Here is a 27589-nt window from a genome sequence, read left to right as displayed (position 1 = left end):
CGCTATAACTTTTGCGCAAACCAATCAATAATCGCTTATTGCGATTTTTTTTACCAAAAATATGTAGAAGAATATGTATCGGCCTAAACTGAGGGAAACATTTTTTTTAAATATATTTTTGGGGGATATTTATTATAACAAAAAGTAAAAAATAATGCGTTTTTTTCAAAATTGTCGCTCTATTTTTGTTTATAGCGCAAAAAATAAAATACCACCAAAAGAAAGCTCTATTTGTGGGAAAAAAAGGACGTCAATTTTGTTTGGGAGCCACGTCGCACGACCGCGCAATTGTCAGTTAAAGCGACGCAGTGCCGAATCGCAAAAAGTGGTCTGGTCTTTGACCAGCAAAATGGTCCGGTCTGTAAGTGGTTAATGTATTATAAAGGCTTATATAAAGGACCTGGCTGGTTTTCTGATTTTTTTTTTTTTTGGTTTGTAATGTTGATTTGTTTTGAAATGAGTCTGTAACAGTCCAGGAATACTTGTTTTTTGGTTAGGTATGGTCTACCAGGGACTCCAGACTCTTGATTTTTTGTGAGATTTTGGAGGCCCAATGTTTGGTATAACAAACCTCAATAAAGTAATGATGTCTACTAGAGTGGTTTCCAGCTTCTAGAGGTATCCCACAGGTATGGTGTATACATAATTCAATTAGTCCAAGCTGTACTAATGTAACTAGGTAAAAAAAGCCATTGCTGGTGATCTAAGCTGTATTCTTGTTCTGTAGACAAAGGGGAACTTTCTCCATAAATCACACATGGCAACCACTACTGTACAGCCATGCATCCAGGGCAGTATGTAGCTCGTCGCTCCAGGTGAGATGAAGAAGCCCAATGGAACTGGTGGGTGCCCACCCTGGCTCAACTCCGCAGACAGTAAATTGAAAGAAATGGTTGCACACCACAGTAATGATGCAAGATCCTTTATTGGACATCCCGCGGGACACCACAGGACCAGATTGCCTGGCAAACACGTTTCACACAGTTCAGATGTGCTTAATCATTACCAATCATTCCTATGATTAAGCACATCTGAACTGTGTGAAAAGCGTCTACCAGGAATTCTGATGGGGAATTCACTTGGGATGTCCAATAAAGGATCTGGGATCCTTACTGTGGTGTGCAGCCATTTCTTTCAATTTAATGTAGCTGGTCTCACAGGGAGGCAGACTGTGTTAGGTCTGTAAGTCTGTTGGTAGTCTGCTGTGCCTCTATTGACTAACACAGGATAGATAGAAAAGACTATCATACTTGTTTTAACTGCTTGAGCCCAACGGAACATTTTAACCCCTTCCTGACCAGAGCACTTTTTGCGATTCGACTTTAACTGACAATTGCACGGTCATGCGGCGTTGCACCCAAACAAAATTGACGTCCTTTTTTTCCCCACATATAGAGCTTTCTTTTGGTGGTATTTGATCACCTCTGCGGTTTTTATTTTTTGCGCTATAAACAAAAAAAGCTATAATAAATATCCCCCAAAAATATATAAAAAAATATATAAAAAATGTTTTTTTCCCTCAGTTTAGGCTGATATATATTCTTCTACATATTTTTGCGCAAAAGTTATAGCGTCTACAAAATAGGGGATAGTTTTATGGCATTTTTATTATAATTTTTTTTTTTAAGTAATGGCGGCGATCTGCGATTTTTATCGGGACTGCGACATTATGGCGGACACATTGGACACCATTGACACATTTTTGGGACTATTGGCATTTATACAGCGATCAGTGCAGTGCAGATTACTGTAAAAATTTCACTGGCATGGAGGGAGTTAACACTAGGGGGCGATCAAGGGGTTAATTGTGTTCCCTAGTGTGTGTGTGCTAACTGAAGGGGGGAGGGGACTGTGTAGGGGAGATGACAGATCACTGTTCATACTCTGTATGGACAGACATTCAGTCTCTTCTCCCCTCAGAGAACCGGAAACTGTGTGTTTACACACACAGATCCCGGGTTCTTGGTGTGTCAGCAGCGATCGTGGGACCGCCGGGCACTCGCATCGGCTCCAGGGGAGAGCTGAGCGCGCGTGCATCAATAGTGGCCACAGGGTGAAGCAATGTAACATAACGTTGTTTTGCCCAGCCGTGCCATTCTGCCGCAGTGAAACTGCGGTGGCTGGTCGGCAAGTGGTTAATGTAGCTGGTCTCACAGGGAGGCAGACTGTCTTAGGTAATGGTCCGTAAGTCTGTGGGTAGTCTGTACAGCTGCTGTGCCTCTATTGACTAACACAGGCTACCTGCGCGCAACTCCACCATGCACCGGACGCATAAACAAATGGCAGTATGGGCCTCTGTGCCTGTGTAAATCAGCCCTAAAAGTGGAACTCAGCATTGGCTATTTTTAATCCTCATGCTGCTAGCATTAGTAAATAGATATTATTTTCTATCATACTTGTTTAAAAAAAAAATGTTTCTTCAGCTATTCCCTTGTTTCGAAGCCTAAGCAAATAATGTCATACATCCCAGGAGTCTTCAGGAGGGGGTGATGTGTTTTCTCAGCTTAGCACAGACTCCTGCCTGCATGCCTGAGCTAAGGGGAGATGGATTCCAGAAAGTAAATGTTACATTAATAATTTGCCCTTACTCAAGGGGGTGTTTTTCAAAGTGATTTCTCAGCAAACTAAAGCATGGGGAGTTGAATACATTGACGGATGGGGGGGAGATATCTTTGAATATTAAAAATAAATTAAATAGTATTTTTTGGTTTGTGGTGCTCAGATGTGTAGTTCCACTTTAAAGGGTGTCATGCCTGAAAAAAGGTTGATTTGATTTGATACTAAATAAAGTCAGAAACAACCCGGAAGCTAATAAAAACTAATGTTTTTTTAATCCTAATAGAACCCCTTGTAGTATAATAATATTACTAACGGCATTCAGGAAATTGTCAACTGCGTGGGAGATACAAAAAAGGAAAAAGACAAAAAGAAACGTGGGTCCTGAATAGGGACAGCATACGTGGGAGCGATGGGTTATTTCACAGTACACGATCACATGGATAGCTAAAAAATTGTTACTGCTAATTACATCCAGTTTATAACATATATAATTATTTTTATTGCAGACACTATCCAAAACAGTCGTTTACCACAGTGACGGATACTCCAGAAAATCTACGACTGAAACAACAGAGTGAACTTCAGAGCCAGGTAATTCTAGCACTGAACACTTCTATGATCACCAACCAGACAATGTTTAGTACAGTCCTGCCAAAGGATAGTGTTACCCCGCACATCTGATTATTGCTGCTTCAGTTGTACTTGCCATATGTTACCCTATAGAAAGGAATTATGAGTCCTGCCTGCACTGCAATGCAAATGGAGCTACAGCTTTCTCTGCGTGGAATACTAAGCCCCAGGCTTTCTTAAAGGGTCATGTTACCCTCTTCTATTCTTTTGTTTTCGTGTGAACCTCAGGTTTTTAAAGGGAACTTCCACATTAAAATTGCAATTGTGTTTGTGGACACCTGACCTTCACACCTAGCTATATGGCCAAAAGTACTGTATATGAAAAATTGAGCAATTGTGCGCTTTTTGTGGGACCAGTTTGGGGAAAACACTTTTTTTTTATTTTGGGATGATGTAACTGTGCCCCGTGCACAAAACCAGGACCATAAAGATACCATTTGATGAGTTTGGTGTAGAAGACCTGGAGTAATCTGCACACAGTTCTGGCCCCAACCCTACCAAATATCTTTGGGAAGAATTGGAACGTCAACTGTGAGCCAGGGCATCTCATACAACATTTGCACCTGACTTCATTAATGTTCTTTAAAGTGATATTAAAGTCTTGTTTTTTTATTTAAAAAAAAAATAACAAACATGTTATACTTACTTGCCCTGTGCAGTGGTTTTGCACAGAGCAGTCAGGACCTTCTCGGATCCCATGTCGGCGCTCCTGGCCCCTTCCTCCTGACGGGTGCCCCCAGAGCAAGGAGCTTAACATGCTGTGGGAGCACCCGAGATGAGCCACTGCTCCTTGTCTTGCTTCAGATACGGAGCTGCAGTTTGCCCCCCCCCAAGCAGTCTCCTGATTGGCTCACTGGTTGTGATTGACAGCAGATCAGGAGCCAATCAGGAGTGCAAGTTCCTGGAGAGGCAAGGCTCTCCTGGACATCGCTGGATGGAGATCGGGCTTAGGTAAGTATTAGGGGGGGCGGCTGCACACAGGTTTTTTACCTTCATGCATATAATGCATGAAGGTAAGAAAAACCTTGTGCCTTTACAACCACTTTAAGCAGAATGGGCACAACTTTCCACAGACACACATTAAAAACCTTCTAGGAAGGATTCCCAGAAAAGTGGAGGATGTACAACCATTTGTGTGTGTGTGTGTGTGGGGGGGGAGACAACTAATTGAAAATTATTTTGTACAACAAGCTCATATAGGTATTGTTAGTTGATTTTGGAGATAGCATGTGGTCATAATTGTCTACCCCCCAGTATGTATGGTTCACAAGTTTGAAATATTATGCCATGCTTGCTGAGAATCGCCTGTGTGTTATCATCTGTATATTCAATTCCATTGTCTGTACGCAATACACTCTGCATTTTGCCAAATTTGTTGCTTACTTGAGCCAAATACTGTTCAAGTTTCTCTGGTACTTCACTATTGTTGTGTAACAGATATAGTGTGGTATAGCTGGAGTAATCATCTATAAACATGAGAAAAAACGTTCCTGGAGTAAATTTTCCATTGGACTGCAAAGATCTGAATGAACTAAGTCCAGAGGTTTCTTAGCTCTGCTGTTACTCTGCTTTGGAAAGACTTTTCTTGTCATTTTTCCTTTTATACAGCTAGCACATTTCATTGTTTGATCACATGGACTAATTATTATTCCACTTGCATAGTCATTCTTTCTGTATGTTATACTTATCTGCTGTAGCTGGATATAATTGCGTTATAACTGGGTTCTCAGCTTTTCTCTGGGTGGGTGTCTAGGCTATGCCTGGACCCATAACCTGTCAGAGATTCTGTATATAGCCCTTCAGAACAGACAATCCACATGTGCTTTGCTGCTTAATTGCAGACAGGAAACAGGAAACTTTATTATAGAGAAAAGACTCAGAGCATACCATAGATGCACATACAAACTTATAAACACTGCCATCTACTGGAGGAAGAATATATTTCTACTAAATACTGATGTACAGTAGGTGTTGCACAAAATACAATAAGGTATGATGGTCAGGTTTCTACAAACATTTGGCCATATTGTACACCACCTGCCCAATAAACACTAATTATTCCAGTAGGCATCTTGTAGTTATTCCAATGGTTAACACAAAGATACTCACACTGGTTGTGCTAGAGTCCCATTTTGGAGCTAAGTCAAGGCCTGACTGCTGAGCCTTGTTATAGGCTTACCTGTAGGTAAAAGTGTTGTAACAGAGTTTACAACCACTTTAAGCTGTGACACCTTACTGGTGGGATAGCTCCAGTAGACAGCTCAAGTAGACTAGGATCTGAACACGCCTGAGCTCATACCTAGTTGAGAACTTGGAATTGAAGACGCAGGCTAATGCAGCTTTAAAGTGGTTGTAAACTTTGTTACACCACTTTTACCTACAGGTAATCCTATAACAAGGCTTACTTGTAGGTCCTGTGAATATCTCCTAAACTTGCACAGTTAAGGAGATATTCCATAAATGCGCTGCTGCTGACATCATCGGCACATGCATACTGAAGAAACGGGCCACTGGTGCCGTTTCTTCGGTAACCGTACTGTGACCAGCGACCCCCGTGTGCATGTGTGGGAGTGACGTTACCGCGGCTCCGGCCAATCATAGCGCCGAAGCCTCAAACCCGGAAGTAACTCTGGTGGAAGATGTCGACCCTGTACTCAGAATGATGATTCTGATTCACTGCATCATTCTGAGGTAAGTATTTCATAATGAGCTAGTATGCGATGCATACTAGCTCATTATGCCTTCATCTTGCAGGGTTTGTTTTTGTTTTTCCAAGGTTTACAACCTCTTTAAAAGCAGGTCAATTGTAGGTTGGATGGTGGACAGCTGCAAGTCATATGCACCAGTCATTGAACTGTGAATGTTCTCAGAAGCATCTCAAACCGATGTAAAATGCAAATTGAATGCTCCATAAATGTGGTTATGTAGTCAATTTCTGTAAATGAAAAGAATCTTGGCAAGAATGCTCTTACTCTGAAAATTGTCATAAAATGGTGCTTCAAGCAGAAACATTTACATCCAAGAAAAAAAGAACATCAAACTAAATTTCAAGTTCAAAACTTAAAAGGCTGTTTAATAATCAAAAACATTCTGAATAAAAAAAAAACTTTTTGCATAGAAATTCCCTCTTTATCATGGCTGCAGGCTATTAAGGAGGATATAATGTGGACTGCAGTTTAATATATAGATATAACTGATTGATTGAAAACTTGCAACCGCCGCTTAATAGTCAGAACATTCTCTTGACCTACAGCCCTTAAACCTAAAGCTTAAAGTGCATTGATTTTTGTTATCAGAATGTTATTGATTCAATTGACTTTTGATTGCTTGTATGGACTCTGTTTGGACTTTAAACATCGGATTTGCAAAAAGGCATCTTGTACCAGTGTAAAAATGTTGTTATCTTAATATATTCCCACTCCCTGCTATTCAAAAATGAAAATCTGGGATACATTAAGCTCCACCCCTCGTATATACAAGTTCTACCACCAATTGCACTATGTTTGGGCAGGCCATACTTATCTTTGATTAACCCCACCCAATTACTAAAACCTGAAGATCAGGATTTACAAGTGGTATGCATTTGCCTTAAAGGATAAAACAATAATAAGTCAGTATATATATATATATATATATATATAACTAAATGGAAATTATACATCATTATTTTATTTGAATGGCATGGGAATTGTGTGGTCATGAAGACTTATTGCCATGGAATAACTTAAAAACGGGTCTTATTTTTTAAATAGCCCTGAGTGTCAGCTTGCGAAAATCCTTACTAGTTTCCTTGCTCGCTGGTTCGGAGGTTACATAGTGGAAAATCATATACAGTATCTCCCAACTTTCAAAAACAAGAAAGAGGAAATCTTGACTGCTGAGAAGCTTAGTCTTGTCTTAACCCCCACTTATTTAAACCACAACAAAAAGACACATATACCACTTTGAGTTGGAAGTAGGGCAAGGCCAGAGCTTTATTGAACATCTTAGGATAACAACCTTCAAAATACAAACACAGTTACACCATGAGCATCTATAACCAAACCATATAGTCTAAGCCCCTGTACACACGGTCGGAGATTTCGACAACCAAATCCGTCGTATTTTGTCCGTCGGATCTTGTCCGAAACTGTTGCATACACACGGTCGGATTAAGTTGTCGAAAAATCCGATCATTCAGAACGTGATGACGTAATTTCGCTACGATTGGACTACGTTCAGGCTAGTAGCCAATAGCTTTGATGTAGGAATTTGATCTGAGCATGCGTGGCACTTGGTCCGATCAAAATTCTCTACACATGATCGGAGTATGTCCGATCGAACCAGTTGGTTGGGAAATATTTCCAACATGTTGGAAAATTGGGTCCGACAGATATTCCGACTGAATCAGTCCGATGCATACCACACACAGTCGGATTATCCAACAACACGGTCCGATAGGACACATTCCGACGGATTCTCCGACCGTGTGTACAAGGGCTAAGAGGCCTTTCTCCACCATCAGTGCGAGACAGGCATTAAACTGGCCCCGTAATTAACTTGAGGGCATAGCCCATAAAGTAATACCAATTGCTGGCAAGGTAAAACCTTTAAGGAAGCTGTGATGAACACATAACGGGTGGGTGGGTGAGCAACTCTTATGATGTCAACGTCTCTTGAAAGTAGTGGGACGTGCCTCTGCGTAGCCTTTTCTAGAGTTCTGGCTCCACCCAGTCACCTTGTGCCATTGTAGCCAATCTCAATGGAGCCACTCCAACTCCCTGATTAGGTTGATGCCCCACTTGGTTGCCAAGCATCCTGCAGTCAAGGCTCCCTTTCGTTAGGGCAGGACAGGTCAAGGGGCCTTCATTATTCAGGTAAAAGACACCCTGGCCACCTGGTTTCATTATCTACTGCAGTAAGATTCTCCATAGTACAAAATACATTTTGATAAATCTAAATGGAAGAGTGGGAACCTCTCCTAATGGCCACATCAGGTGTGCAGACTGGGGAATCCAGCACAAATAAAATCCTTGAGAAGAGAAGGTTTATCTTTCCAGCACTAAAGTAAGGCTCATAGTACAGTAGAACTCACAATAACCAATCAGAATCTATTTTATACTAGTCTGGCTTATGTAAAGCAAATTCTAATTGCTTTCTATGCACGTTGTGCACTGCTTTATAGTTAAGCCTGACTGTAACTATCCAAGTGCTGAAGTCATTCCGACTCACCCACTAACTTTATAAATAGAAAAGGAAATGCCTCCCTTCCCTCCTGATGACTACTGTACATATTTTATTATGAGTTTTAGAATTTAAGATATCCTGTACATCACTATGTAATGCTTCACAAGAACTGTACTCCACCCTGAAGTAATTTATCTTGGGCGTTGATGTTCATTTAGAAGGAAATGTGCGCCTCAGCTATAGAGCTTAAAGGAAAATGTCACTTTCAGTGAAACATTGGTATAAAACATATAATCGCTACACAAATTATTTTGAAATTTTATGTTATTAAAATGTCACCTTCCTGATCAATCTGTAGCCAGATCTGATTTTCTAAACCTGACATTTTTTTTTTTAATTGCAACCATGGTACAACAATACTTTAGGCTTTGGACTTTTCACATCCTACCTCTTCTGCTTGTCTAAGCCCTTGTACACACGGTCGGAGATTCCGACGGAATGTTTCCTATCGGACCGTTTTGTCGGATATTCCGACTGTGTGTGGTCTGCATCGGACTGTTTCCGTCGGAATATCCGACGGACCAAGTTTTCCAACTTGCCGGTAAAATTTTCCGACAAAATGCTCCTATCGGACATACTCCGATCATGTGTAGCCTACGCCGACGGACAAAGTGCCACGCATGCTCAGATCAAATTCCTAGACCAAAGCTATTGGCTACTAGCCTGAACGTAGTCCCGTCGTAACGAAATAACGTCATCACGTTATGTGCAATCGGATTTTCCGACAACTTAGTCCGACCGTGTGTATGCAACATCACTTCCGGACCTCTTCTGGAATTAATCCGTCGGAATTACTCCGACGGATTTGGTTGTCGGAATCTCCGACCGTGTGTACAAGGGCTTAGGCTACCAGATTTTCAAAATGAAAATCGTCTGGGGATGACCTACTGACCATTCCCACTTTTAACCACGCCTACAAAATCATGACTTCACTTTTAACATGCCCTCAAACTATTTGTCACAGAATTTTGGAATAAGAGGTAGACCTTTAATGCATAAAGACAAAATTCTTCTGGCACCCAGAGCAAAAAAATTATGCGCCACTCATAGCATGGCAAACTGTGGGTCTAGCCAAGTTACAATAATATTGAAGAAGCTAGGAGATCGGTCCCCAGCCGATCACCCAAAAGGAGAACAAAGGACTATCTCTTGGTACTGGCTTAGACAGCATAAATACAGTTTGTAATAATCAAATGGATAATATTTTTTAATACACAATTAAAAATTAATTAAATTAATTAATTAAAAACACATCATTTATGTACAACATAAAAATGCATGATAGCAATCCATGTGTATCACCAACATTATGGTCCCCTGGAAGGGAGAGTCGCATTATGATGAGTATTTGCGGATATTGCAATTCTCAACATGTTTCGCAGCCTTATTACCGCTTCATCAGGAAAATCTCTGTAATTGATCAATAGAATATTGGGCAATAAATCAGAAATTTTTTAAATTTGAAAGGTTTGTTTAATAAAGCATAAGGGAAAAAGGGGGATAGAGCACTGTTACCTACCTGCAACCCAGAAACCACCAGGGTTCCCCCACGGCGGCTAAGGGGGACCTACAAACAATGGACGTGTATCTAAAAATTCAATGGTAATAATATATAAATATTATACAACCATAAAATGGCCATAAAGAGGGAAGGAAAAAAGGGGGGGGGGGTGGGAAGAAGGGGGTGAAAAGGAAGGAAAGTAGGGAAAAGGGGGGATTAAGAGGGTGGAAAATGGGGATAGAAGGGGAGAGGGAGGAGGGGTAAAAGGGAGAAGGAAGAAGGGGGGAGGGGGAACAGAAGAGGTAGGGAAAGGAGGGGGCTTCTTCAATTTCCCTTAATTGGATAATGGTAGTCCATATTTAGGTTATACCTAATCTATACCCACAGAGGCTACAGTGTTTTCCAAGTTGCAGTAATAGTTAGAGGAGCTTAAAGGGATATGGTTAAATAAAACCTAAGCCTGCTCAGTGGCTGTTAGAATACTGAAATAGTGACTGCAGCTGATTGGCTGCAGAGCGCAGAGGTAAGTCATGCAAAGAGTGCAGGGATCAGAAGTAAATAATGCACAGGATGCAGAAGTCAGGAGCAAGTAACACAAGCCACATAGGATGCAGGGGTCAGGAGTATGTTACACACAGAGTGGAGGAGTCAGAAGTAAGTAACATACAGTGAATGGGGCCCAGGAGTGTAGGGATCAGGGGTAGTTAATGCAGAGTGCAGAAATCAGAAGTAAATAACAAAGGGAGCACAGGAGTAAGGAATGGGTAATTCACAGAGTGCCGGTGTCAGGAGTAACACGCAGATTTTTGAGATCATGAGTAAGTAAAACAAAAATTTCAAAGAATAAAAATAAATAATGTACAGATTGCAGAGATTTAGGAATGAGTTATGCAGAGAGTGCAGGGGTCAAGAGTAGGTAAAACACAGATTGCAGAGGTCAGGCGTACGTAACACACACCTAGTGACTATTGATGAAGTGTAAAGAAATCATATGCAAATTATCCATGGTTCTGCATAAGAGATTATCCATAACAGGCTTTACTTTCATAAGGTTTGTACAAGATGAGTTCTGATACAGGTCTGATGAGTTCTGTCGCCTATCAGTGCCCACCAGTGCCACCTATCAGTGCCCACTCATCAGTGCCGTGGTTAATCTGCTCAACAACAAATTTGCCAGATAAAAAGAAAATAATCAAAAACACCTCCAAAAAGCATGTCCAAAAATGCAGAAAGCACAGCAAAAGGCACTGCAGAAACACTCAAAAGCAACATGTATAAGTGTGAATAGAGCCTTAGAGAGTACTGAAGTCACTGGATCAGCATAACAGCCAGCGAATGGGCATTTTCAGAAGAAGAGTCAGCCTCTGTATTCCTTCCATACTGAATTCCTTTTGGAACATGACTTTCTCTAAGGTGATACATATGTATGAATCAGTTTTTGATATTAGTTGAAAGAAAATGATCATGCTTGACAATAGTGGTGACTCATATCCATGACAATGTAGTGCTGGCTGCTCACATTATATATTTAGCTGTATTATAAATTCAGCACACATCCACAGCTCGAAATTCAGCTTCTCATCAAAGCATAGCTTATCCCAGGATGAATTTTACCTCCTGCAAAGATTCTGCTTCATATTCAAGACGGCACAAGTGGCCGAGTAGCACATCATTCCGGATGCAGTCTGCTAGTCATGAAAACAGACATATTTACTATCCCGTTAGCTTCTGATTTATGAATTTGTTCAATAAAAACATGGCAACTGAAATAGCCATTTGTTAAATAAAACTGTATTTATTTATTCATGTGACTAAGAAAAAGATCCAAATATATTTACGACCTCTTCATGTAGAAATCCAGGAAATGGTTTTAACATATTTTTAAAGGATAAGAAAACCTTTAAAGTGTGCCTGCTGTTTTGGGTTGGTAATTTAGGCCTCAGCCACATGGGTATACTCCAGTGTATAGCCGGGCGATGGCCAGGTTTACCCACAGGGGAATGCACAGGGGTCCCATGTATCCCCATGTGTAGGCAGTACCATTTTTGTCCTTTCGGAAGCAGCGGCTACATGGACGCCATCGCTGCTCCTCCCAATCTGGCATCTGTCCGGCTGCACTGCCCTTTGATGCACATCGCCTGCATTCAGGGCCGTGCACCCAAACAGATGCCAGATAGGGAGCAGCGGCTGTGTCCACCTGCATGGATGTCAAAGTGGGTGCAGCGGCTGTATCTCTGTAACCTTTGCATCTCAATTGACATATATGGGACTGCCTGCATGGAGATGCATGGAACACCTGGGCACCCCTGTGTGGGCAAGCATGGCCCAGCACAAGCGAATACTGTAATACACTGGTGTGACCAAAGCCTTATGCCGCATACACACGACCAGACTTTTTGACAGCAAAGGTCCGACGGAACGAGTCCGTCGGACAATTCGATCTTGTGTGGGCTCCATTGGACCTTTGCTTGCCAAAAATCCGGCAGACTTTAGAAATAGAACATGTTTAAAATTTTTCCACCGGAACTCCGCCGGACCGAGAAATCCCTTCGTGTGTATGCTAGTCCGATGGACAAAAACCAACGCTAGGGCAGCTATTGGCTACTGGCTATGAACTTCCTTATTCTAGTCCAGTCGTACGTCATCACGTTCAAATCCGTCGGACTTTGGTGTGATTGTGTGTGGCCAAGTCCATTCATTTGGAAAGTCCGTCGGAACTCCGCCGAAACTCTGTCGGAAAGACGGCCGGACCTAGTCCCTCGAAAAGTGCGGTTGTGTGTACTCGGCATTAGGCTGGGTTCGCAGTGATGTAAATTGGATGTGGGTTTCTCCGCAAACAATTAGCATGACGGGAGAGTGTGACCGGCTCTCCGGGGCGGCCACGGAGCGCACAGCAGAAGGGTGCTGTATGACTTTGGCTCCATTTCAGGTCCGAATTCAGGCAAAAATTAATTCCTTATTTGCACCTGAAACTTTGAACGGGGACGCACTGGACCCCCCTACTGTGCCCCGCGCCGCACAGAGTGAACGTAGCAGTGTTGAACCCAGAGGCATCCAGGCAGCTTCCAGCTAAGGCATGACAATTGCTCTTTAAAAAGGTTGGCTTCATACCTCAGTGCATGCACCGCAATGCAAAGCTCAAAGTGCTGTGTGTTATCACATGGTAAAAGTTATGCTGTACCTTTCATTTAGACTGGCACCCCAACACACAAGAAAATGCACTGGCAATGCACCTGCACTGCAACACAGTACTGTACATATGCTGTGCATTGTAGTGCGTTGCATTACAAAAATGGTGCAGGCTCTTTAAAACCTTAGAAGTGGTGTATTGATAACCCGCTCAAATTGAATGGGTTGCCCTACCACAGCACCTATTGTATTAATGTGTGAACCACCCTATGTTAAAGTGCATGCAGCAATGCACTGCAGCACTACACAGTGGAAAGGAAAATATAAAAAAAAAACACCCTAAGGCCCCTTTCACACATGCGGAATGTATGTCCGTATTTCATCCATCCGTTTGCGGATGAAATACGGACATACATGCATTCCTATGGGATAGCGGGTGTCTGCGGATGAACATTCGCAGACACCCGATATCGTCCGTCTCTGCAATGGTCCGATTCTGCAGTCGGAGGAAAATCCTATTTTTCTATCTGTCTGCAGAGCGGATCGGATGAACACGGACAGACGGTCCCCGATCCCCCATAGAGGAGAGCGGAGACCTGACAGGGCGGTCCCTGCACAGTGTGCAGGGACCGCCCTTTCATCCTCTGGCTCAGCGGGGGTAAACGGAGCGATCCCCGCTGAGCAAGCAGATCATCACGGGGCGGATCATTACGGATCCGTCCTGTGTGAAAGGGGCCTAAATCTGAACTCTGGGATAAGTAGATATTATCTAAATACATTCATCATGTTTATTCTTAGAATTTTGGTGTGATTTGTGTATTTCTTCCAGACCTGTGCATTAATCCAGTGTGAAACTTTTCACCAGTGTAAGCCCTTGTACACACGGTTGGAGATTCCGACAACCAAATCCATCGGATTTTGTCCGTCGGATCTTGTCCAAAACTGTTGCATACACACAGTCGGACAAACTTGTCGAAAAATCCGATCTTTCTGAACGTTCAGGCTAGTAGCCAATAGCTTTGATGAAGGAATTTGATCTAGAGAGAGATGCTAGAGCAACCAGTGACTTCACAGCCGCGACTCTGCCCAGCATGCAAAGCGGAGAAGAAGTTAATTTTCTCCTCCTCCGCGCCTAACACTCTCCAGTCTCCACCATGCCGGACAGAACACCTGCACTGCAGTCTGGGTTAGGATCTCCGTGGCTCTGCCCTTGGCTGTATCCATGCCTCATACCACAGAGCGTGCCGAAGCTGCCTCCCCCTCCTTAGCTGTTTACATGTACACATGAGCCGGAGGAGTGACACTGATCTGAGGTCTGTTGTAAGCATATATTATTATATGTATATAGATAGACTGAGGAGGGGGACAGGGACAGTGATCAGAAAAAAGGTAAAACGCGCCCCCCCAGCACATTTCCAACCCCCACCTCTCTACTAGTACAAGTGGAAGGGGAGGGGTTCAGTACTGTGGGGGGGTCTGTACTTAGTGGGGGGTCATTACTGTGGGGGGTCTTTACTTAGTGAGGGGGTCTGCACTTAGTGGGGGGTCTTCACTTAGAGGGGGTCTGTACTGAGGGAGGGGGGCCAGTACATAGTGGAGAGGGGTCCGTACTGAGGGAAGGGGGGGGGGGTCTATACTTAATGTAATAATAGAAATACATTTCAAGCATGGTGTTAGGATGTTATAAGTGGGTGTTTGTGTTGGGATGATATAAATGCTAAAACCAGCCATTCACTTGACAAATCACTAGCTGCCAAAATCCCGTCAACCCCTGAAACTACATCCAACACAAACACCCCCCCCCCCCCCCCGGTCCTTTGCAAAATTGTTCCCGAATGGCAGTTTGGAAATGTGGTCACCCTAGTCAGTACTGGATGCTGAAAAACAACCCCACACCGTGGTGTTCCCACCTCCAAACTTCACTGTTGGTGTGGGGTTGTTTTTGGGGTGATGTGCAGTGCCATTTGATCTCCAAACATGGTGTGTATTATGGCATCCAAAGAATTACATTTTGTTCTCATTTGACCAGACTATATCCTCCCACTATTTCACAGGATTGTCTAAATGTTGTGTAGCAAACTTTAAGCGAGCTTCAATATGCTTTTTTCTCAGCAATGGAGTCTTGTGTGGTGAGCGGGCATACAGGCCATAGTGGTTGAGTGCCTTACTTATTGTTTCCTTTGAAACCATTGTACCTGCTAATTCCAGGTCTTTGTGAAGCTCCCCACATGGTCCTTGGCTCTTGGACAACTCTACTGATAATTCTTTTCATTCTTCTGTCAGAAATATTGCAAGGAGCACCTGGTTGTGGCTGGTTTATGGTGAATTTAAGCTCTTTCCACTTCCAGATTATGGCCCCTGGAGTGGTCTTAAGCGAGTTTTTACCCATCATGAGATGTTTCTTGTGTGACACCTTGGTAATAAGACACATTTTTATAGGCCATCAGCTGAGGCTGAACCAGCTGATATTAATTTACACTGACAAGGGGCAGGATTGCTTTCTAATTACTGATAGATTTCAGCTGGTGTCTTGGCTTTCCATGCCTTTTTGCACCTCCCTTTCTTCATGTGTTCAATACTTTCCCCCTGTGTCATTTCATTTTATTACGCATAACTTCATTTCTGACCTTATTTGTTTTGCTTTCTTTGTATTCATGGAGTGCATGGGTTGTTACCGTTATGTGGTGAACATTTCTTGTCAACAGCACCCTTTGAAATATATTTGCCTAAAAAAATGTTGACGTGCTCAATACTTATTTTACCCGCTGTATGCAGTGGCGGCATTATCAGGGTCGCAACAGTCACACTTGCGACGGGGCCCGCCGGCATTCCGCCACTGCGGGGGTGCGGGCCCAGCGGGGTTGCTATTCACACACGCCTCTGAGCGGAGATCGTGTCTGTCATGGAAGAGTGGCGCAGAGACACCGGCATTAACGTTCTATTTGCCCGTCCGTCCTCTCGCGCAGGGGATGAGAGAGGACACACAGCTGATCTCGCTGCTTCTCCCCTCTCCTCTCCTGTGTGCTCTGCGGGAAATGTGAGCCCGTTAGCTTCACTCTTGACTGCTAGGAGGCATTTATGGGCACTGATAGGAGGCACTGATGGGCACTGATAGGAGGCACTGATGAGCACTGATTGGCCACATTGATGAGCACTGATAGGCAGCACCGATAGGAGGCACTAATGTGCACTGATAGACTGCACTGATAGGTGGCATTGATGAGCACTGACAGGTGGTACTGATGGGCACTGATAGGCAGAACTCAGGCAGTATTGATGGGCTTTAATGGGCAGAATTGAAAAGTACTGATAGGCTGATACGCTGTTAGGCGGCATTAATGAGCACTGATAGGTGGTGCTAATAGGCAGAATTGATGGGCAAAACAGCAGTACGCGGATCTTCCCAGTGAATGGCTGTGCAGAGGGGGGCATATCAGGACAAGTCTGATTATTGGAGGGGAGCCCGCCAAGTTCCCAACATAGCTAGAGAACTGGCCAAGGTGTATTGTCCTGCTTAGTGTGGTCAGTTTTTAATAGTAAAGCAGAGGGACTGGCAGGAACACCAGGGATTTCACACAGATGAGAGAACAGGATACATTTTCATACAAGTACATGGTACAGCAGGCATATATCAGGAATGTGAAATGTTGGGTTTACATATTCTTTCATTTCCTGCACTGCACACCTCCTATTCCCTGACAACTTCTATCTACAGCACTGGTCTTTAGTAGTCTGACCACACTGACAGCTCTCCTGCTACCTCTCGCTGGTATAGACATAATGACAGTAGGGAGGTTGCCAGGGGACCCCATCTAAATTTTTCTCCGTGGTCCCATTATTTGTAGTTACATCTGTGCTTGTACATTATTTAACACACACACATAATCTGTAAAAATTGATGGTAGGCCTGTTTTCAAACCCAACTCCAAGTTCCCTAACCCCTTGGTTTCCTGTCCCTCCTTCCTTAGAACACTCTATGCACTTTTTGGCCACATTTTAGCAGGAGAGCTGTCAGTGTGGTCAGACTACTAAAGACCAGTGCTGTAGATAGAAGTTGTCAGGGAATAGGAGGTGTGCAGTGCAGGAAATGAAAGAATATGTAAACCCAACATTTCACATTCCTGATATATGCCTGCTGTACCATGTACTTGTATGAAAATGTGCCTGTTCTCCTGTTCTCCTGTGAACCCTTTCTCCAGCGATGGGTGGGTCCCAAATACTGCTAGGTAGGATTATGTGGTGCCATTAACTGCAGCATTGTCCTTTAAACCCAAGGATGGCTTGATGATGCACACCAGGAGGCATGTTATTTACTGCCTAGTCTCACACTAAGTCCTGGTGCAGGCGATGATGCGCCATGATTTTTAAATGCAATTAGAGGTGCGATTATGCAGTGTGGGTAGTGTCTGTTATGCAATTTTGATGCAATTTTACTGCTGTCTGTTTTTGGTTGTGATTTTATGGCTTGGGTGGCTACAAAATCACACCAATTGCACCAAAGTAGCACAGGACCCTTACCCAAACTCACATCGTAGTTGCATTGTATTGATGTGAACGGCCACTATTGAAAACAATGTTATTTCTATTGTCATGCAATTCTGTGGGACTCAAGTCGCATCAGAAATCTCATTAGCAAAGCATACAGGGTGTAAAGAAAAAAAGTCCAGCCACTTTAAAATGTTACATGCTTTGTGCAATCATTTTGCACAGAGCAGCTCCAATTCTCCTCATCTGGGGCCCCCCACTGGCGATCCTGCCCCCCCCCCCCGTTGTTGAGTGCCCCCGTAGCAAGCTACATGCTATGGGGGCACTTAACACTCCTCACTGGACATGATTGACAGCAGAAGGAGCCTTTGGCCTCTCTGAATATCTGAATAGAATGTGTTTAGGTAAAAAAAGTTATATATTTTTTAGAACCATTTTAGGTTTCTTATATTAACTGAAGCCCTGATGAAGGGGGAGTTTCTTCTTGCTCTCAAAATGTGTTGGCTGTTTTTTTGTAGCACCCTGGAGTTTGGCCTTATTGCACTTTTCTCCTCTACCACTAGGTGGCCGGGAACTTGGTGGTACTATATATGAGGACAACCCTAGGTCAGGTTATATATATGGGGTATCTCAACCAATGGTCAGGGGTTTTCTAAAATTCCTCAACCTGCTGGGAGAGCCTACATATTCAGGTGGAGTCAGGTGATCTATGTTCTGAGCCACCTGGACAGCTATCTGGGTGGACGTGTCATGTTGCTCCGGGCTGCTAGGCCGGAGATTGGGCCTATCCCGGGGTCATCTGGCTGCTAGGTTATCTGAGGGCCTGTCCAGAAGCAAGAAAGCAGCGCAGGGTTGGGAATGCAGCTTGCAGTCCAACCAGAAGTGACTGTTCTGCCTGTCGTGGTCGGAGGTAGAGGGGAAGCTGTCACCACCAAGGGACCAACCACCTTATTACCAGGACCACAGTGAGTAACTGAAGCAAGTACCGGAGCAGTATTCTCACTGAACGGGCACAGTGGAAAATCTGGAAAGTTCAGGCGGTAATCAAGTCAGGGACCCAGCCAGCGGAGGTGACGCTTGCAGAGCAGCCTCATGTGTCAAGCCAGGGTCTGAACAGGCCAGTGGGGTGCAGCTTGAGAAGTATCAGGAGTGCCAAACTAGGGACCCAGCAGAAAGGTGGGGGTGATACTTGAGGAAGATACCACCATGAAGATTGGAGGAGCTCAAGGGATTCAGTGGCAGTGAATCAGAGGATCTAGTGAGAGACCGGGAGCTTAGTTGGCTGAAGAACTACAAGGAGAAGTTGCAGCGAAGGTGAAAGAACTGTTACGCTTTGTGTTAGGAACTGTTAAAGACTGTTTTTTATTTATTTATTTTATTTACTTATATAGCGCCATCAATTTACGCAGCACTTTTACATATACATTGTGCATTCACATCAGTCCCTACCCTCAAGGAGCTTACAATCTAAGGTCCATAACTCACATTCATACATACTAGGGACAATTTAGACAGGATCCAATTAACCTACCAGCATGTCTTTGGAGTGTGGGAGGAAACCCACGCAGGCACAGGGAGAACATGCAAACTCCAGGCAGGTAATGGCCGTGGTTGGGAATCGAACCAGCGACCCTTCTTACTGCTAGGTGAAAGTGCTACCATGTTGCCATAGGAGACGGCATTCCTGCACATGCAGATGTGGCTTCTTGCTGGAGGCTTTTCCCTGCATGGCTGTCCTCCTAGTCTGCTAATTGAACTTGCAACTACTTAAGGGTGTCCTGGCCCTAACCCTCTTTCCTCCCATAAAAGTTTGTAAGAGAAATAGACATCTCTTTTGCATTCAAGAAGACTCTGGTGCCCAATAACTTCCACCTTGCACCCACTATGCCTCACAACCCAATACAGCTATATGGCTCTGGAGGTTCTCATTAGACTGAAGGAGGACTGAACACCTTGCTACATTTTATTTGATAATCATTCAGCACAGACGGCCCTTGTCAGGAGAGCAGCCGATCGGCTCTCCTCTACTCACGTCTGTCAGACGCGAGTGAGAAAAAGTCGATCAACGGCTCTTCCTGTTTATATCGTGATCAGCCGTGATTGGACACGGCTGATCACATGGACTCTTTACCTAGATCGGAGTTGCAGTGTGTCAGACTGACACACCGCAATGATTGCTGCGATGCGCGCCCCTGGGGACTCGCAACGGCTTGATATCCTGGCAATGTCATATGACGTCTGGTCAGGATATCGCAACCACTTTGCCAACGTCATATTGCTATATGGTGGGCGGCAAGTAGTTAAGGTAAAAAAAAACTTCTGCCTTTAGAACCACTTTAAGTGTTCTTAGCCCCTGTACACACGGTCGGACATTCTGCCAACCCAATCCGTCGGATTTTGCCTGTCGGATCTTGTCCGACACTGTTGCATACACACTGTCGGACTAAGTTGTCGAAAAATCCGATCATTCAGAACGCGATGACGGAATTTCGTTACGATGGGACTAGTAGCCAATAGCTTTGATGTAGGAATTTGATCTGAGCATGCGCGGCACTTGGTCCGATCAAAATTCTCTACACATGATCGGAGTATGTCCGATCGAACCAGTTGGTCGGAAAATATTTCCAACAATTTTACCAATAAGTTGGAAAACTTGGTTCGTCGGAGTATCTTGGTCAGTCCGATGCATACCACACACATTCCGATAGGACACATTCCGACGGATTCTCCGACCGTGTGTACAAGGGCTTAGAGTGATATGTAAAAAAAACTTTCAATTTACCCTTACTGACCCCTATTATATCCAGCACAATAGCAGCTGTAAAATATCAGATATTAACAGTAATAACAGTGCTAGATAATTCAGCCAATACATGAATACCTTATTATAGGTAAATATATCTAATACCTATAAGTAACAAACTAATTCAAATGCAAAGTGCAAAATATTAAATAAATAAACTGTGTAATATTATAGTCTACAAGGTCTGAGAATAGTCTGGCAAATTTCGTAGCTGTCGATGAGCATTGCCTAGGACTGCGTAAGACTGCTTAGGCTTTAACATGACATATTTTTGTTATCCTCATTTTCTTCCTGTGAATAACCCTTGAGATAGAAGTTACACAAGAAATTCCTGAAATTCATAATAGGAGGTAAAATGTTCATCAAAGGGTAAAGTATGTGCTTTGTTCACTGTTAATGTGCAGGGCGGTTGCTCGTATCTTGTACTTATAGAGAATTATGCAGCACAAATGATTCATTCATTGCCTCATCTACCTAAAAACGATTGACAGGTTTAATTGAATAGTATAGCAAAGCTCTGTCTTGTTTCATGTGTAGCCATGGCCCCTGTAGGGGTTGCTGAATATTGTGGTTCACCTATCACCCTGCCAGTGGACATCCATCACTTAGGCCGCGTACACACGGGCGGATTGTCTGCCCAACTAAGTTCGTCAGACAATCCGACAGACAGTCCGTCCAAACTTTTGAATGAACGGACTTGCCCACACACGGCACTTTTTGAGCGGACTAATACGGCGGACTAAGTCCGCCAGACAATCCGCTCTACTTTTGAAATGAACGGACTCGCCCACACACGCGGAGGAAAGTCCGCTCATTTCGAGCGCGTCTCCAGGTAGGCGGGGCCCGCGAAGGAGACATCGCTGGCCCCGCCGCCTGGTATGTACTTAAAGGGGAACCCCAACGCCGAAAAAAATCGGCGTGGGGGTGCCCCCCAAGTCCACAACAGACCCTTGTCCGAGCACGCTACCCGGCCGGCCAGGAAAGGGGGGCGAGCGAGCGCCCCCCCCCCCCCTCCTGAGCCGTACCAGGCCACGTGCCCTCAACATGGGGGGTGCCTTGGGGAAGGGGGGGCCGCGCGGCCCCCCCACCCCAAAGCACCTTGTCCCCATGTTGATGAGGACAAGGGCCTCTTCCCGACAACCCTGGCCGTTGGTTGTCGGGGTCTGCGGGCGGGGGGCTTATCGGAATCCGGGGGGGCCCCGGATACCGGCCCCCCACCCTATGTGAATGAGTATGGGGTACAATGTACCCCTACCCATTCACCTGTAAAATAAAAGTACCAAAAAAAAACACAACACACGAGATAAAATATTTTATTGCACAGCTCCGGGGGTCTTCCGTCTTCGGGGGTCTTCTCGCCGGACTCCTCCGCTATCTTCTTGTAGCTCTTTTGCTAGCGGAGGAGTCCGGCTTTCTTCCTCCCCGCCGCCGGCCTCTTCTCCCGACTTCAGGGGTCTTGTCCCCCTCTTCGGTTCTTCTGTCGCCAACCCATGTGACATATACCATGTGACACCGCCCCATTGTCACTATATAAGTGGCCGCGCAGCGCGGCTCTGGCATTCCGGCCGGAGAGATCGTCGAGGCAACATCTCCTGGAGAAGAAGAAGAAGAAGAAGAAGAAGAAGAAGAAGAAGAACGGAAGGCGGCGACGGCGACAGCGGCGACAGAAGACCGGGCCATCGCCTGTAAAAGAGCTATAAGAAGGCGCGGTGGCCCGGCAGAAGAACCGAAGAGGGGGACAAGACCCCTGAAGTCGGGAGAAGAGGCCGGCGGCCCCCCCCTTCCCCCAAGGCACCCCCCATGTTGAGGGCACGCGGCCTGGTACGGCTCAGGAGGGGGGACGCTCGCTCGCTCCCCTTTCCTGGCCGGCCGGGTAACGTGCTCGGACAAGGGTCTGTTGTGGACTTGGGGGGCACCCCCACGCCGATTTTTTTCAGCGTTGGGGTTCCCCTTTAAGTCCATACCAGGCGGCGGGGCCAGCGACGTCTCCTTTGCGGGCCCCGCCTACCTGGAGACGCGCTCGAAATGAGCGAACTTTCCTCCACGTGTGTGGGCGAGTCCGTTCATTTCAAAAGTAGAGCGGATTGTCTGGCGGACTTAGTCCGCCGTATTAGTCCGCTCAAAAAGTGCCGTGTGTGGGCAAGTCCGTTCATTCAAAAGTTTGGACGGACTGTCTGTCGGATTGTCTGACGAACTTAGTTGGGCAGACAATCCGCCCGTGTGTACGCGGCCTCAGGCACTCAGAGACATAGACCAGTCCATAAGCTTTGTTTTTTGTTTTTTTTATTGAGTGGATTGAACTTGAATGGGAATGGGAAATTATGGAATGCCCGGAAAGATTTAGACCCCTTTCACACCATGGCGTTTTAGCAGGCACTATAGTGTTAGAAATAGCGCCTGCAATCCGCCCTAAAAAAGCTGCACCATTGTCGGGCTTTCACACTACAGAGGTGCACTGGCAGGACGTCAGGGAAAAGTCCTGCCAGCAGCTTCTTTGGAGCGGTGTGTTTACCGCTCCTCCACCGTTGCTCCCCATTGAAATCAATGGGGTAGCGCTGTAATACCACCGGCAAAACGCCGCTATTGCGGCTTTAACCCTTTCTCGGCCGCTAGCGGGGGGTAAAAGCGCAGAAAAATGCGCCACAAATCCGCCGGTTTTACCGCCGACACTATGGGCGGTGTGGTGTGAAAGGGGTCTTAGTGCAACTTGCTTGGGACTACTATATACACTCCGGTATATACACTCCAGTCTTCTCTCCAGCACAACTCTTGCTTAAAGCGGTTGTATACCCCCCCAAAAAAAAAAATTTTCTACACCTGTAAGGCAAGGCAAAAGGCATATTGAGCTAGTATGCACCGCATATTAGCTCATTATGAAATACTTACCTTAGAACGAGGCGTCGGTAACTCACCTGGTCCACACCAAGGTAGCTGACATGTTGTCTCGGCGTATCTTCTGGGTATTGCGGTTCCATTGCTGTGAGTGGCTGGAGCCGCGATGTCGTCGCGCGGGAGACTGCTTTCTGGCAAAGTCCGGCATCTGCCAGGCTTTCAGCTGAGAATCCCTGGAGTGCATGCGCCACTGAAGTCAGTGGTTCATTGCGAGGGGAATATCTCCTAAACTGTAGGAGATATTAGGAGATATTCTTTTTACCTACAGGTAAGCCTTATTATAGGCTTACCTGTAGGTTAAAGTTACAAAATTAACTATACAACCGCTTTAAGACCTCTTTCCTTTCACTCCTCCAGCACTTCATTTGCTGCAGACTGTTACTCCTCCAGACTAGCTAGCACTGCATGGTTAGGCCTGACACTAACTCAGCCAGGCCTCAGTGGATTGTCTTTTGTGGGCAGGGAGCCCTATGGTATAGAAATAGTTCAGATGCTAACTGTCCTCTCTCCAGCTACTGATCCCAGATAGCTCTCTTCAGGCCCTGCCAGCCAGCATGTCTGCAACAACCTCTCTCCGCTGCCCTTCCACCAGTCCACTCTTCTGGTTCTGCACCCATCTCAAACTGCAAACTCCCAGTTCTCTCAGGCGTGCCCTCTAGGGTTGACACTTTTTCTTCAAGCCAAACCCGAACGCTTAAGTGGCGCACAGCAAAGGATTGTAACAGACCTAGGACACCTTTGGGCAATCCAAAGAGAATAGCAATGTGGCGAGCATAGTGCCCCCTCACCCTCTTATCGGGCCCTGTTCTGAGCCACATTCCTATCTGAATAATGTGTCTGGGTTTCAGGTGGACTCAAACGTGGACACATGTTTCAAAACAATTCCAGTTCCCACAATTCTGGGTCAATTCCAGACAGGTGGCAACCCTAGTGTTTCCCCAGTCCTCGCGACTATGCTCACTCACCAGCCCTCCTGGCTGTGACCAGTTGTCCTCCCTGAAGTATCTTAGTAATGTTCTCTCCCGCTGCCCTCTCCTTGCTCTCTCATGTGCCCCTTTCCTAGGATTTCTTCTCTCCTCAGGGATGCACTTGAGCCCAGGCCCAAGGTCACCCCCCCCCCCCCCCGACTGGGGAGCTCCCCGTGGGCCCTGACAGCCTCCACACTCTCCCACTCCAGCTCTTCCACTGGACAACTTCTCCCCAGCTGGGCTGATCCTAGGTCAAGTCTCCTTAATAATACCCCAGGAAATGCCACCTCCCCTCTACTCCTCTCTTTCTAGCACCTTCTAGAAAGAAGAGGGAGGTGACAGTGATGCTACCTGTGAGTGACCCAGCCCTGCCCTGAGCCATCCCAGCCCAGAATGAAAACAAACAGGCTAGTGGCTAAGCCTACCTAAATTTTCCTAGCCTATAGAAAAAACCTCACTCTAGAACACTCTGAACATGTTATACCCCTATTTAGGGTGCAACCCCCCTTCTCCCCGTGACAGCAGATGGGGGATCCCCTCCCTGCAACCATTATCACAATTTAACCACTTGGTTCCCACACTACGTCTATTGACGTCATGGGGTTTCGGTGGTTATATCTAAATGATGCCTGAGGCCACAGACATCATTCAGATATTGCCGTTTTCAGCCGGCGATTCCCTACACCATAAAAACGATCATAGCGCTGTTTCGCCGTTTGATCATTCTTACGGGCGGCGGGAGGGGACGCCCCCCTCCCGCCGCCCTTCGGTGCTTCTACCGACTCACTGTTTCCATCGGTGAGTCGGTCACAGGATCCGCCGGCCCCAGCAAGTAATCATAGAGATTTCCGGCGGACTAGATTGTCCCCGGAGTCTCTATGATCGTTCGGAGGCCGGGTGTGATGTTATGACGTCACGCCCGGCCTCGGTATTCAAATTAACGGCGCCGATCTGACTAGGAAGCCATGATCGTTTTTTTTTTGTTTTGTTTTTTTATTCTTCCCAGCCTAGAGGTGAGATATGGGGTCTTATTGACCCCATATTTCACTGTAAATAGGTTCAATCGTGCCATATTCCTATTACAAGGGATGTTTACATTCCTTGTAATAGGAATAAAAGTCATCAAATTATTATTATTTTTTTTAAGTGTAAAACTAAAAAAAATAAAATAAAATTAACAATAAAAAAAATATAAAAATTTAAAGCGCCCCGTCCCTGTGAGCTCGCACACAGAAGCGAACGCATACGTAAGTCCCACCCACATATGAAAACGGTGTTCAAACCACACATGTGAGGTATCGCCGCAAACGTTCGAGCGAGAGCAATAATTCTAGCCCTAGACCTCCTCTGTAGCCCAAAATATGTAACCAGTAAAAAAAATTTAAGCGTCGCCTATGGGGATTTTAAATTACCAAACTTTGGCGCCATTCCACAAGCGCGTGCAATTTTGAAGCATGACATGTTGGGTATCTATTTACTCAGCGTATCCTCCTCTTTCACATTATGCAAATAAATTGGGCTAACTTTACTGTTTTGTTTTTTTAAAAGCATGAAACAGTTATTTTTCTGAAAAAAACGCGTTCGAAAAATTGCTGCGCAAATACCGTGCGAGATAAAAAGTTGCAATGACCGCCATTGTATTCTCTAGGGTCTTTGCTAACAAAAACATATATATAATGTTTGGGGGTTCTATTTAATTTTCTAGCAAAAAAATTAGGAATTTTACATGTAGGAGAGAAATGTCAGAATTGGCCTGGGTCCGAAGTGGTTAAAAACAGGGTGGCTGTGCAGGGCTCCTCACAGCCGCAACATTCATTCACAGAGTTCTGTGGATGAATGAACTACAAGTACCATCTTCCACGTGGCAGAGGGCTTGTTTTCAATGAACTGCGAGGGTGCTGGTGAGTATCCTCCTAGTTCATTGATTCTTCCTGGACATCAGTAACTGCCTTCCCATACCTCACTGTACTGAGTGTCTGCAGGAGCCTGACATTGCACCCGCAATATGCTGATCGCAGATGCAATGCTCTGCAAAAAAAGGTGTATTATTTATTTTTGTTTTTTAAAGTGAACTTATCATTTACCATACATTTTAAAGGCAAGCAGGGTGAGCACCTATATTTAGCCTAGTTTCAGCCTCTAACAATCCCCAGTGCAACGGAGCTTAGACTGTGAGAGAGAGAAGCAGCACAAGGAGCCAATGAATTGTCTTACAGCACTCATGTGTTAACAGCGATGATGATGATGGTGGGTGGAGAGAGCAGGATGACAGAGAGATGAGCCCAGAAATTAAGGTGGTGGAGTGACAAGACCAGGAGAGCAGAATATTGTACATCCTATGCAGACATGCACAGCTTCCTTCCCTGGAGTTATTATTTAAGGTTAGGTTCAAACCTATGCTTTTTTTAATGCTTTTTACATAAATGCACTTCAGTCCATTTAACATGGTTTCCTATGGGACACATTCACATCTTTTTTTAGACGCTGCTTTTCAGGGAAGCAAAACAGTGCATTTTTGGTCCTATAGACTTCAATAGAGAAGCTGCAGGAAAGCATGTAGTGCGTTTTTGTCACGATTTTACTGCAGTTTGCGTTTTTTTTAAATCTGCCCAACAACAAATTGGTCAAAAAAAGCATAAAAGATGCAAAACACAAAATGGATAAAAAAAAAAACATAAAAAACATGCATGCAAAAATGCAAAATGCAGCGTAAAGAGCAGTGCAGAAACAGATCAAAAGCAAGCTGCATAGGTGTGAACGGAGCCTGATGCCTCGTACATACGACCGGACTTTTTGACAACAAAGTTCAGACGGAACGAAGAAGGAAGAAGAAGAAGAAGACAGACGGCGACGACGACGAAGGAGAAAGCTGGGCCACCACTAGCAAAAGAGCAGAAGATAGCGGAGGAGCCGGAGAGCGGGAAAAGAGGCCAGAGAGCAGGAGAAGAACCGGAAAGCGCGGCGAAGTCGGAAGTAGACCCCCAAAGTCAGAAGACCCCGGAGCTGCCTAATAAACTACTTTAAAAACCTGTGTAGTGTTTTTTTATTGACACTTTTCCCCCAGATGAATTGGTAGGGTTACGATGTACCCCATACTTATTCACATAGGGTGGGGGGCTGGGATCTGGGGGTCCCCTTATTAAAGGGGCTCTCGGATTCCGATAAGCCCCCTGCCCGCAGACTCCGACAACCAACGGTCAGGGTTGTCGGGAAGAGGCCCTTGTCCTCATCAACATGGGGACAAGGTGCTTTGGGGTGGGGGGCCCACAGGGCGCCCCCTTCCCCAAAGCACCCACCCCCCATGTTGAGGGCATGCGGCTTGGTACAGCTCAGGAGGGGGACGGCTTGCTCGGCCCCATCCCCTTTCCTGACTGGCCGGGCTGCATGCTAGGATAA

The 27589-nt window shown here is 45.2% G+C and overlaps 1 protein-coding gene across 2 annotated transcripts in view; it reads left to right on the top strand.

The window, feature by feature from the left end:
• NEBL (nebulette) overlaps window positions 1–27589 on the top strand; it is a 398972-nt gene that overhangs the window by 157218 nt on the left and 214165 nt on the right. For both annotated transcript variants that reach the window (XM_077490941.1, XM_077490942.1), the window contains exon 3: window positions 3066–3150. In XM_077490941.1, coding sequence (XP_077347067.1) covers window positions 3066–3150 — 85 coding nt within the window. The remainder of the gene's footprint in view (window positions 1–3065; window positions 3151–27589) is intronic.

This window comes from Lithobates pipiens, unplaced genomic scaffold (assembly GCF_037356315.1).
Source record: "Lithobates pipiens isolate NorthernLeopardFrog02 unplaced genomic scaffold, aLitPip1_a1.2 Scaffold_19, whole genome shotgun sequence".
NCBI lineage: Eukaryota > Metazoa > Chordata > Amphibia > Anura > Ranidae > Lithobates > Lithobates pipiens.
Note: the sequence above shows the minus strand (reverse complement) of the source record. Positions and strands in the feature narration are given on the sequence as shown.